The sequence below is a fragment of the Argentina silus genome, assembly GCF_951799395.1.
Source record: "Argentina silus genome assembly, chromosome: 9".
Lineage (NCBI taxonomy): Eukaryota > Metazoa > Chordata > Actinopteri > Argentiniformes > Argentinidae > Argentina > Argentina silus.
In genome coordinates this window covers 21,886,871-21,897,967 of record NC_139663.1, presented here as the reverse complement: position 1 = coordinate 21,897,967, position 11,097 = coordinate 21,886,871, and the positions used below count along the sequence as shown (strand labels likewise).

General features: G+C 47.8%; 1 protein-coding gene across 1 annotated transcript in view; it reads left to right on the top strand.

The window, feature by feature from the left end:
• Positions 1-1,010: 1,010 nt before the first annotated feature.
• Positions 1,011-11,097, top strand: part of vwa3a (von Willebrand factor A domain containing 3A) — a gene marked incomplete at its 5' end in the record, with an annotated part of 27,319 nt that continues 17,232 nt past the window's right edge. Inside the window, 13 exons of the mRNA XM_083677424.1 lie at positions 1,011-1,148; positions 1,917-2,032; positions 2,679-2,759; positions 3,357-3,386; positions 3,471-3,525; positions 3,806-3,907; positions 4,159-4,265; positions 7,446-7,577; positions 7,907-8,015; positions 8,126-8,188; positions 8,825-8,992; positions 9,813-9,951; positions 10,421-10,524. Of these exons, the coding sequence (XP_083533550.1) occupies positions 1,011-1,148; positions 1,917-2,032; positions 2,679-2,759; positions 3,357-3,386; positions 3,471-3,525; positions 3,806-3,907; positions 4,159-4,265; positions 7,446-7,577; positions 7,907-8,015; positions 8,126-8,188; positions 8,825-8,992; positions 9,813-9,951; positions 10,421-10,524 (1,344 nt within the window). The remainder of the gene's footprint in view (positions 1,149-1,916; positions 2,033-2,678; positions 2,760-3,356; positions 3,387-3,470; positions 3,526-3,805; positions 3,908-4,158; positions 4,266-7,445; positions 7,578-7,906; positions 8,016-8,125; positions 8,189-8,824; positions 8,993-9,812; positions 9,952-10,420; positions 10,525-11,097) is intronic.

Sequence of the window (11,097 nt, the reverse complement as noted above, 5' to 3'; positions counted from 1 at the left end):
TCATTCCTTATTCTCTCCATCCCTCTCTCTCTCTTCTGAAGGCCAGCCACAGGCCTCTGACTGAAGTACCTATGGCTGAGACCACTCAGGTTAACAATCGATGACATATTGATCCCACAGTGGCTACAATCAGTCGGTGACTAAGTGCTAGACTGCTGTGTGTTTCTTCTCCCAGTCCACAAGGCTCCTGAAGTTTCTCACCTTGCCTGCTTAACCTGTGAGTAACCAGCCCTGACTGAATGGGTCAAACTGTGTTAAACAGACCCGGGGAGGAATTAGTTCTGCAGTTATATTAGTTTACAGATGCCATTGCTGTGGCCTGGGCTTGAGGCTGATTCTCAGAGGGAGCCAATTAGTGTGGCACTGTGTCGTATGGTGCGTCACATCAGACGTTATTGATGACAGACATTTGGAGTTTTATTTCCTGCTTCTCTAGCTAGCTAGTCACCCTACGTCACGATATTGTCAAGACCGGTTTAGTCAGGCTACGTAGAGTACCGCACAATACGTTTGTCACTCACACACACACACACACACGCATGCACGCACGTGTACACACACACACACATGCACACACACACACGCATGCACGCACACAGGCACACACACGCGCGCACGCGCACACAGAAACGCACACACATTTTGAATGAAGCCTTGATGGAACATATATGACATTTACATTTACATTTACATTTACAGCATTTAGCAGACGCCTTTATCCAAAGCGACTTACAACAAATACATTTGTCTAAGTAAGTGAATCATCTATCCATCAGTCATCATAAGATAAAGTAATCAATGCTCGGACCAGGGGCCATAGGCAGTCACAATGCTAGAAGAAGGAATTATTATTATTATTATTATTTTTTTTTATTAACAGGAGAGAAACTTGTACAGGGGGGTAGTGGGGGTGAAGAGGGCTTCAGGAGGGACCGTTGAGATGGAGCCTGAAGAGATGTACTATGTGTCTGGTTTTATGCCTCTGTGTTACCTTGTTCAGCCCGTGTGGGATGGAACCAGCCTCTACTCCGTTAAGAAACCTCCATGATGGGAGCCCTCCCTGGGCAGAGCCGTCCGTGTCCAGGCCTGCTGCTCAGACGGACGACAGTCTCCTGGTCACCCATGTTAACCACACACAAGACTTACTGGTGAGGTGGTTCAATCTATTCAAGTTACAAAACGTCATTGTCCCATTTAGGGTTGCATGGAAACTCACCTCTGGCATCCGTCACATGAGCTGTGTACTTTAGATAACATCATTAGGACACAGAGAAGACACCACAGACCATAACAAGATGAAAACTCTTTTACTGTCATCAAACAAAAAGCTAAACTATCTTTATTGTTCCTCACAGAACAGTAGGACTGAATTAACTGTTGTTATGTTTGTCTTGTTTGTTTAATGCTTCATTCAGATGCCAAACCATCAGTGCAACGGGGTGAATCTGGGTTGTGTGTTTTCTGTGTTTGCGGTCTGTGTCTCTTAGCTCTTAGTCAGAGTAGTCTGTTGCCTAATGAGTTTGTGGCGCATGTTGTCATCGGATAGTTTTTAGTCTGGTTCGCTGTGTGTTTTCTGTCACTGCAACGTTCTTGTTTACAAGACTTTTAGAGTCTTTAAGTTTAGAGTCTTTAACAAGGTTGTATTTGACACATTTCATTTCTATCACACGCACACACACATACACACAGACGCGCACGCGGGCTCTCTCACAAACGCACACACACACACACACACACACACACACACACACACACACAGTATATACAGTCCTAGTGTTTCCATTACTCATATCTGATGACGATGTGAGTTAGAGATTTTATGGTCACTGTCTATATTCCAGCCTGTATTTCCGTATATATGAATCTCTGTGATGTTTACATTCTTGTCTGTGCTGTCTGAAACCCAGAGGCTGCAGAGGTCACGGGGTCAGGAGGAGTGGAACAGTTCCTCTGATTGGCTCCAGACCCACAGTCTCCAAAGCTCTGGCCTCTCCCTGTCTCGACTCTTCTCACAGGGAAGCACCAAGACCATGTGAGTGTGTGTGTGTGTGTGTGTGTGTGTGTGTGTGTGTGTGTGTGTGTGTGTGTGTGTGTGTGTGTGTGTGCGTGTGTGTGTGTGTGTGTGTGTAACACAATATGGTTTATGGAAATGTTAATTAGTAACTAGTCCAGTAGATCCCACTCTTAACAAATTACCACAAATTGCTGTATTCTGTATTCTGCTGTTTTCTGTATTCTGTTTTCTGTATTCTGTACATTACAGTTAAACCACATTGATGAAGCGTCAGATCTACGGACCTGTAGTGACACCCTTTGATGTTGTATAACCTACACTTGCTGAACATCTATAAAGGGTTTATGAAGGCTCCATGATGCTTAACCTCTTATGCTGAATGCCCGATTTGACTAAAAACCAGACCCAAAACAAATTGTTGATAACATTAGAAATATGATGATCAGATGCAAAAGCAGGGTGCCATTTGATAGGTGACACCTTGAAGTTGTGTGTGGATCTGCTCAGATCAAAGTAATAAGGGGTCATTTGTTTACAAGTGGCACCGTCAGGTCGAGTAGGATAATATTAATGAGTGAAAACGGTGTGTCACCACCTGGCCCTGACCCCTGACCCCCTGACCCCCTGACCCCTGACCCCTGACCCCTCCCTATGTTGTGTGCAGAGCTGGGGAGGACGGAGGCCTTCACCGACAGCTGGAGATCAATGCTGCAGCAGTCACAGAGTTTGACTTCCGCGTCTCACAGTGAGTCCTAAGTGCTCGCGCTAAGTGCATATTTACACAGGCCAGGGCTGACTGCTTCCACACATGGATAAACACACAGACATGTTCTGTCACACACACAATATAAGCGTGCACACACACCCACACACACACAGCATGTGCTGTCACACACACACACACACACACACACACACACACACACACACACACATGTGTTGTCCCGCACACACACACACGCAGGCATGCACGCACGCACGCACACACACACACACACACACACGCACATACACACGCACACATGGGCGCAACCACACACACACACACACACACACATGGGCACAACCACACACACACACACATACACACATGTGCACAACCGCAAACTCACACACACACGTTAAACACACACACAGACACACACACACACACACACACACACACACACACACACGTTAAACACACACACAGACACACACACACAGACACACACACACACACACACACACACACACACACACACACACACACACACACACACAGCTGTACCAGTGCCTACCACTCTGACTGCATCAACTCCCATTCTGCTGATAGGTGTGTTGTTGTTTGTCCTGTCTACAGGGCTATTGAGCTGTACCACAGCAGGATAAGGTGTGTTGTTGTTTGTCCTGTCTACAGGGCTGTTGAGCTGTACCACAGCAGGATAAGGTGTGTTGTTGTTTGTCCTGTCTACAGGGCTATGGAGCTGTACCACAGCAGGATAAGGTGGCTTAACCAGGGGAGCATGAAGGTACAGGAGATACCGTGTCCCTACCGTAGCACCACACTGACACCACAACACAGAAATAAACACGTCCGACTCTTCTGAAAAAGATTGAATAAATAATGATTAAAGAAAGGATACATGAATACAATTAAATGTATTTAGATAGGCCTAACTCTGAGAAATAAACAAGAGTAACGTAACGTATTACCACAGTAAAGGTTTTATGATCAGCTTGTTGGCGATTTGTTGAGAGTGTGTGTACGGTGTGTGTACGGTGTGTGTACGGTGTGTGTGTGTGTGGCAGGTGTTTGGCCAGGTGGAGGGGTCCAGAGTGGGACTCCTTGTTGACACCTCTGATGCTAACTGCACAGAGGAGAGACTGGCAGGGCTACAGAGGAACCTCTTGGTAAGAACCTGTGTGTGTGTTTAACGTGTGTGTGTGTGTGTGTGTGTGTGTGTGTGTGTGTGTGTGTGTGTCTGTGTCTGTGTCTGTGTGTGTGTTTAACGTGTGTGTATGTGTGTTAAACGTGTGTGTGTCTGTGTGTGTGTGTGTGTGTTTAACGTGTGTGTGTGTGTGTGTTTAATGTGTGTGTGTGTGTGTGTGTGTGTGTCTGTGTGTGTGTTTAACGTGTGTGTGAACTTCCTGATCCCTCTCAGTCTCTGCTGGAGGAACAGCTCAGCTCCAAGAGGCAGCTGTTCCTGATGTCATTCGGCACGGAGAGCAGCAGTCTATGGGACGGCCCCAGAGACGTCAACCCCTTCAGGTGAGAGACAGCCACAGGGCCACCGTCGAAAAGGTCAAACTGGGGTCAAAGGTCACGTGGAGAAACCGTCATGGAAAAACAACGACTTGGTCTTAATGAGAAAACGATGACAATGATTTTTTTTTCATCAACACATCAAAGAGCTTTAAAACGACGCCAGGTTGACAGAGTTCGCCCGAGCCCTGTCTGACCGCAAAAACAGCTCTAGAATTTCGTCTTATTTATCTTGGGGGGGATATTCTAGCTGACACGTGTCCCTCAAGTGTTTTGGTAGGATGAAAGCCCCTATTATCCATAAACCGTTGCTTTGGTATTCTTAAGAACTGTTGAGTCACTTTATCTCAAGCTCCGTGTTGAAGTCAGCGGGGGTTGAATGTTGTTCTAGCCGTGTGGGGCTGGGGAGGAGAGGGGAGGCCTCCGAGGCTGCAGTCTCACGGCCCGAGGCCGGCGCGGCGCGGCGGACCCCGTGTTTATTTCTGCTCTCTCCCTCGTTTGTTTTTATTAGGGTATTAATGTCTATTTTAATGTGCCTCTTGTGTTTTTTTAGATGAGTCATTTGGGATCGCGTGGGTACCGTACATGTGAGAACAGTCTGTGCCTGCGCTCGGAGAGGGGGGGGTACACACAGAGAAGACACACACACACACACACACACACACACACACACACACACACACACACACACACACACACACACAGAGTAGACACACACACACACACACACACACACACACAGAGTAGACACACACACACACACACAGAGTAGACACACACACACACACACACACACACACACACACACACACACACACACACACACAGTAAAACACACAGCGGAGAGTGAGGGCTACTGTGCAGTGCTCAGTGAGAATAGGCCCTCCTCTGTCTGCCGTCCAAGGAATACAAAACAGAGTTACACCGTCTCTGTTTCTCATACTGGGGACCAGTTACCGTGTCTGTGGGTGTAAATCACACATCAGTGGGACTGTTTGATTGATGCTAATGATCATTCAGTCTCCAACATCATTACAAAACTTCCATTAGTCATTAGTCTGAAAAATCACCAGCTGAATGCTGTCGATTTCCACTACCAGTCACAGATAACGATGATAGAGCACCATTTACTAGAAGAAAAAGGCAAAGATGAGTCATTACAGAGGTGGTCTAGAGGACCACCACCATGCTAGCCCCAAACAGGGCCCCCAGGTCAACATCCTGATCTAGGGTTGAGTTTGGGGATCGTTGTCCCCCCTGAGTCTCCAGAGATGTAATACATCATTTAAAAGCTCAGATTCTTCCCTTGTATTTGATTTCATTAGATCCCTGAAGAGTCACCCTCAAAGTGAATTAAAATAACACTTGCCCAAGTACTCCAAGGTAGACTACTAATACTCCTGCTCGTGTTCCAGTAGTCTGTTATGAGTAGTCTGTTATGAGTAGTCTGTTATGAGTAGTCTTTTATGAGTAGTCTTTTATGAGTAGTCTTTTATGAGTAGTCTTTTATGAGTAGTCTGTTATGAGTAGTCTGTTATGAGTAGTCTGTTATGAAGGTTTTGGATATCTTGTCCATGCTTGAACCTTATAGCCCGGGGGAGCTTTTCTGGAAGTGTGAGGGTACTGTGTGAATGTACAATAAAGGCTAGCCCCAGGCTAAGCTAAATTATTTATCATGCTCCACGCTATGTTGTATGCATCTCTGTATCCAGACTAAAAGGATCTCTGTTGACGACGTATTAAAGCCGACAGAATGTCTCTTAGCCTGACAACACCCTGCAGTTAGACTGTCTCTCTATGGCCTCACCTGTCTCTCTATGGCCTCACCTGTCTCTCTATGGCCTCACCTGTCTCTCTATGGCCTCACCTGTCTCTCTATGGCCTCACCTGACCCCTGTAGCCTCACCTGTCTCTCTATGGTCTCACCTGTCTCTCTATAGTCTCACCTGTCTCTCTATGGTCTCACCTGTCTCTCTATGGCCTCACCTGACCCCTGTAGCCTCACCTGTCTCTCTATGGTCTCACCTGTCTCTCTATGGTCTCACCTGTCTCTCTATAGTCTCACCTGTCTCTCTATGGCCTCACCTGTCTCTCTATGGCCTCACCTGTCTCTCTATGGCCTCACCTGACCCCTGTAGTCTCACCTGTCTCTCTATGGCCTTACCTGACCCCTGTAGCCTCACCTGTCTCTCTATGGCCTCACCTGACCCCTGTAGCCTCACCTGACCCCTGTAGCCTCACCTGTCTCTCTATGGCCTCACCTGACCCCTGTAGCCTCACCTGACCCCTGTAGCCTCACCTGTCTCTCTATGGCCTTACCTGTCTCTCTATGGCCTTACCTGTCTCTCTATGGCCTTACCTGTCTCTCTATGGCCTTACCTGTCTCTCTATAGTCTCACCTGTCTCTCTATGGCTTGACTCTTTGTGGCATTGATTCCACAAGATGTTGGAAACATTCCTTTGAGATTCTGGTCCATGATGACATGTTTGCATCACGCAATTCCTGCAGATTTTTCAGGTGCACTTTCAAGCTGTGAATCTCTTGTTCTACCACAACCCAAACGTGTTCTATTGGATTCAGATCCGGTGACTGGGAAGGCCACTGAAGAACACTGAACTCATTGTCATGTTCATGAAACCAGTTTGAGACAACTTTTGCTTTGTGACATGGTGCATTATCATGCTGGAAATAGCCATTAGAAGATGGGTAAATTGTGGCCATGAAGGGATGCACATGGTCAGCAACAATACTCAAAAAGGCTGTGGCATTCAAGCGATGATTGATTGGTATTAACGGGCCCAAAGTGTGCCAAGAAAACATTCCCCACACCATTACACCACCTCCACCATGAGAAGGTGTACAGGTGTTCCTAATAAAGTGTTTGGTGAGTGTGTATATATATATATAAACAGAGAGAAAAATGAGACAAAAACATAAGAGGATTATAAAAGTATTAAACTGTAGCCATGGGTGTTCAAACAGTAAAAGCAAAAAGAAGGTGAGGACCGTAGGGAGCTGTAGAGACTCATCCATGGTCAACAATAAAAGTAGTTCCCATGCAATTATAAAAACAATGAGTTAAAAGAACATTAAAAAAAAAGACTTTAAAGACTGAAAGCACCCTGAACTAAAAGCAAGGCATAAAAAAGGGATATTTAAGATGTCTTTTATAAATGTCTCCCCAGGTTGCAGGAGGCTCGTGGCTGGGTGAGTCAGCTGAGGCCGTCAGGAGGCTGTAACCTCCTCCAAGCCCTGAAGAGAGGCCTGGGCCCGGGCTGCACTCAGCTCCACTCCCTGGTCATAGTCCTGAGCTCCAGGTGAACCAGTGGACTTAAAATCAATACATTGCTGTATTTATTCATGTGTATGTATATGTGGTGATGACCTGGTGATTCATATTGTCGATGTAACTTTTTCCCATCCTTTGCATTCAGCTTATATCCCTTAACATGATGCTGCCACTGAATCCTGATATTTGTTATTTAATGACACCTCTCTTCCTCTCTCTTCCTCCTTTCTACCTCTCTCCTCCTCCCTCCCTCCCTCTCCTTTCTCCCCTCCTCCTCTCTGCCTCTCCTCTTATCTCCCTCCTCATCTCCCCTCCTCCTCCCCCCTCTCCCCTCCTCCCCCCCCCTCCCCCCTCTAGCCCTGACCAAACATCAGATGCGCTCCTTGATTACGTGGAGCAGTGCATGCTGGGGAGGGCGTCGTCGGTCCACGCGGTGGCCTATCGCAGCGTCAGCCCCGTTGCCGTGGTGAGCCAAACCCAAACACCAAACACGGTTGTCGTCTGGAGGTAAATAGAGATGTTTAGCATGTTGCTCTGACTGACTGACCGTGTCTGTGACCGTGTGACCGTGAACAGGCCGCGGTGAAGGGACTGGCGGAGGTGACCGGAGGACGACACCACGTCTGCTCTGCCTCTCTGGTAGGCCGGCAGAAACACCGCCGTGGAGTGGAGCTGCACATGTGCTCCTCTACTCTGCTTCAAACTTCACGCTCCATAAGACTTTTGAGAGTCGGAGTTTGCGCGCGCGTGTGTGTGTGTGCGCGGGCGTGTGTGTGTGTGTGTGTGTGTGTGCGCGGGCTTGTGTGTGTGTGTGTGTGTGTGTGTGCGCGGGCTTGTGTGTGTGTGTGTGTGTGTGTGTGTGTGCGTGTCTTTCTGTGACTGCTGTGGAGCATCGCTGTACATATGCTGCTTTAGTCAGAAGAGCTCTCTCTTTTTCAAACTTCACGCTCCATAAGACTTCTCAAAGATGGAGTTTGCGTGTGTTTGTGTGTGTGTGTGAATGTGTGCGTGTGTGTGTGTGTGTGTGTGTGTGTGTGTGTGTGTGTGTGTGTGTGTGCGCGTCTCTGTTTGTCTGTCTGTCTTTCTGTGTGCGTGCATGCAAGGTAATTGTAATTGTGCGTGCGTCCAGTATTGTGTGCCATATGTTCATGCGTGTGTGTGTGTGTGTGTGTGTGTGTGTGTGTGTGAGTGTGTGTGTGTGTGTGTGTGTGTGTGTGTGTGTGTGTGTGTGTGTGTGTGTGTGTGTGTGTGTGTGTGTGTGCGTGCGTGTCTCAGGGTGTAGTGGACAGCAGTACAGATGTGGAGCTCCTGTGGAGGGAGATCAAAGCCTCCAGAGAGCTGCTGAGGCTCACCGAGGCTCTACGTCTGGGCCGACTGGGGGACGCGACCCTCACCCTGCTGGGTCGACTGGGGGTCGCGACCGTCACCCTGCTGGATGAACAGGTGACAACAGCTTCTTTGGTTGTGACCAGAGTTTGGGGCTAATTCAGTTTCAATTCCATCAAATCCCGAAGTTGAAAAAAGGGGCGTTCATCTTCAAACGGGGCAGTCCTACTCTTGTATTTTTGTCATTGGGTCGAGACAGTGGAGAAAGACAGGAAGTAAGGAGGAGAGGGTATGTCAGCAGGGCAGGGGCCGGATTCTAACCCATGCTGACACGGGCATATGTGTGCACTGTAGGCCGTGGTGCTGGACCACTGGACCACTGGACCACCCCAGGCCATGGTGCTAGACCACTGGACCACTGGACCACCCCAGGCCATGGTGCTAGACCACTGGACCACCCAAGGCCACTTTTCAATACATGGAACAAATCAGTATCTAGGTATACTGTATGTTCCAGTAGTCTCAAAAACAGCAACTCATCTGTGTGTGTTTTTAAATTCTACTCTCCATTGAAAATAAAAAAGCTTTGGCGACTTGGCGTTTCAAAACACTTCCTGAAGTGATGGAATTGAAAAGGAATTGTCCCCCACCGTGATCCTCACCTGACGAGGTGGGCTGACGGAGACCTCGGAGTCCAGCGGCCGTGAATGTTCCTGTCCTTCTGTAAAACGTGTTGTGACACGGCGTAAAAGGCACTTTAATCCAAATCAACTTGAAACGTGACAAAATGAAACAGTCTGAGCCCTGAGAATGCTAAATAACAGATGACTAATAACAGATTAATAGGATTTTATGTTAAGAGGAATAAAACGCAACGTAATCCTAAATGTAAAGCATGGATGTTTTATCGTCACTCGCTTTTCTGTACCCGCTCCAGATTTCCACAGAAGTAGACAGTCTGGCCCTCTCTCCCTCCATCCCCAAACCGCCCAATCACGACGCTCCCCTCTGCATCAAGCCCTCAGGGGTCCAGCCCACCTCCTCCTCTGATTGGCTCAGGAACCACGGCTTGAAAGGTAACTGCAGCAACCAAGTATTGATTCCAAAAGCCCTTGGCCATGACAAAAATAGACTCAGAGCAAAAACTTTATTAGTCAAACATTTTGCTCAAATCTAGTCTTCTCTGGCTGCAGTCAACTCTCTTCCTACCTTACTTTTTTTGGATAAAGATTTTGGATAGATAGATTTCGAGCCAAGTACTCGCCAGTACTTCAATTAAGCTCTCGGGAGAAACTGGAAACCAGTGTTGTGACCATGAGGCACAAAATAGGAGAAAACATTTTGAAGTAGAGGAGGTAAAAAAAAATACTTCTAATGAGAAGCTCTACCTTCCATCTTCGAGACTTCAAGGACCGGATTGAAGCACTGATATGATCTCTCTCTCCTCTCTCTCTTGATCTCTCTCTCCTCTCTCTCTTGATCTCTCTCTCCTCTCTCTCTTGATCTCTCTCTCCTGTCTCTCTTTATCCCTCCTCATCCCTGCAGCTAAGCGCCTGGGGTTGTACCAGGTCCTGTCTCCCAACGCCTACTCTCTGTTGGAGGGCTTTGTACCCGTCCTCAACAAGACAGTCAGCTCAACCATACACGAGGTACAGTAGAAGCGTCTGTCTTTCCCTCCCTCTCTCTCTATCTTCTTCTCTCCTCTCTCACCCTACCCCCCACCCCTCCATCACCCACTCCCTCCCTCCCTCCCTCTCTCCCCCCTCCCTCTCTCTCTATCTTCTTCTCTCCTCTCTCACCCTACCCCCCACCCCTCCATCACCCACTCCCTCCCTCCCTCCCTCTCTCCCCCCTCCCTCGCTCTATCTTCTTCTCCCCTTTTCTGCCCTTCTTTCTCCCCTCATCATGAGGTACAAGAAAGACATTTCTTCATCTTTTTCTCACCTGCATGTATTCTCTCCTTTCGGTATCTTTTCCACAGAAGGTACAAGCCTCTTTTCTTCTGTCTCCTTCGCTCCCTTTCTCCCCCCCTTCTCACTCTCTCTCTCTCTCTCTCTCTCTCTCTCTCTCTCTCTCTCTCTCTCTCTCCTTTCTCCAAGAGGTATGAGCATCTTTCTGTCCTTCTCCCTCTATCCTTCTGACCTTTCTCTCCTTTTCTCTCCTTCTATCTCCTCTCACCATCTATTCCTCCTTTCTCTCTCGCCCTTTCTCTCTTCTCTCCT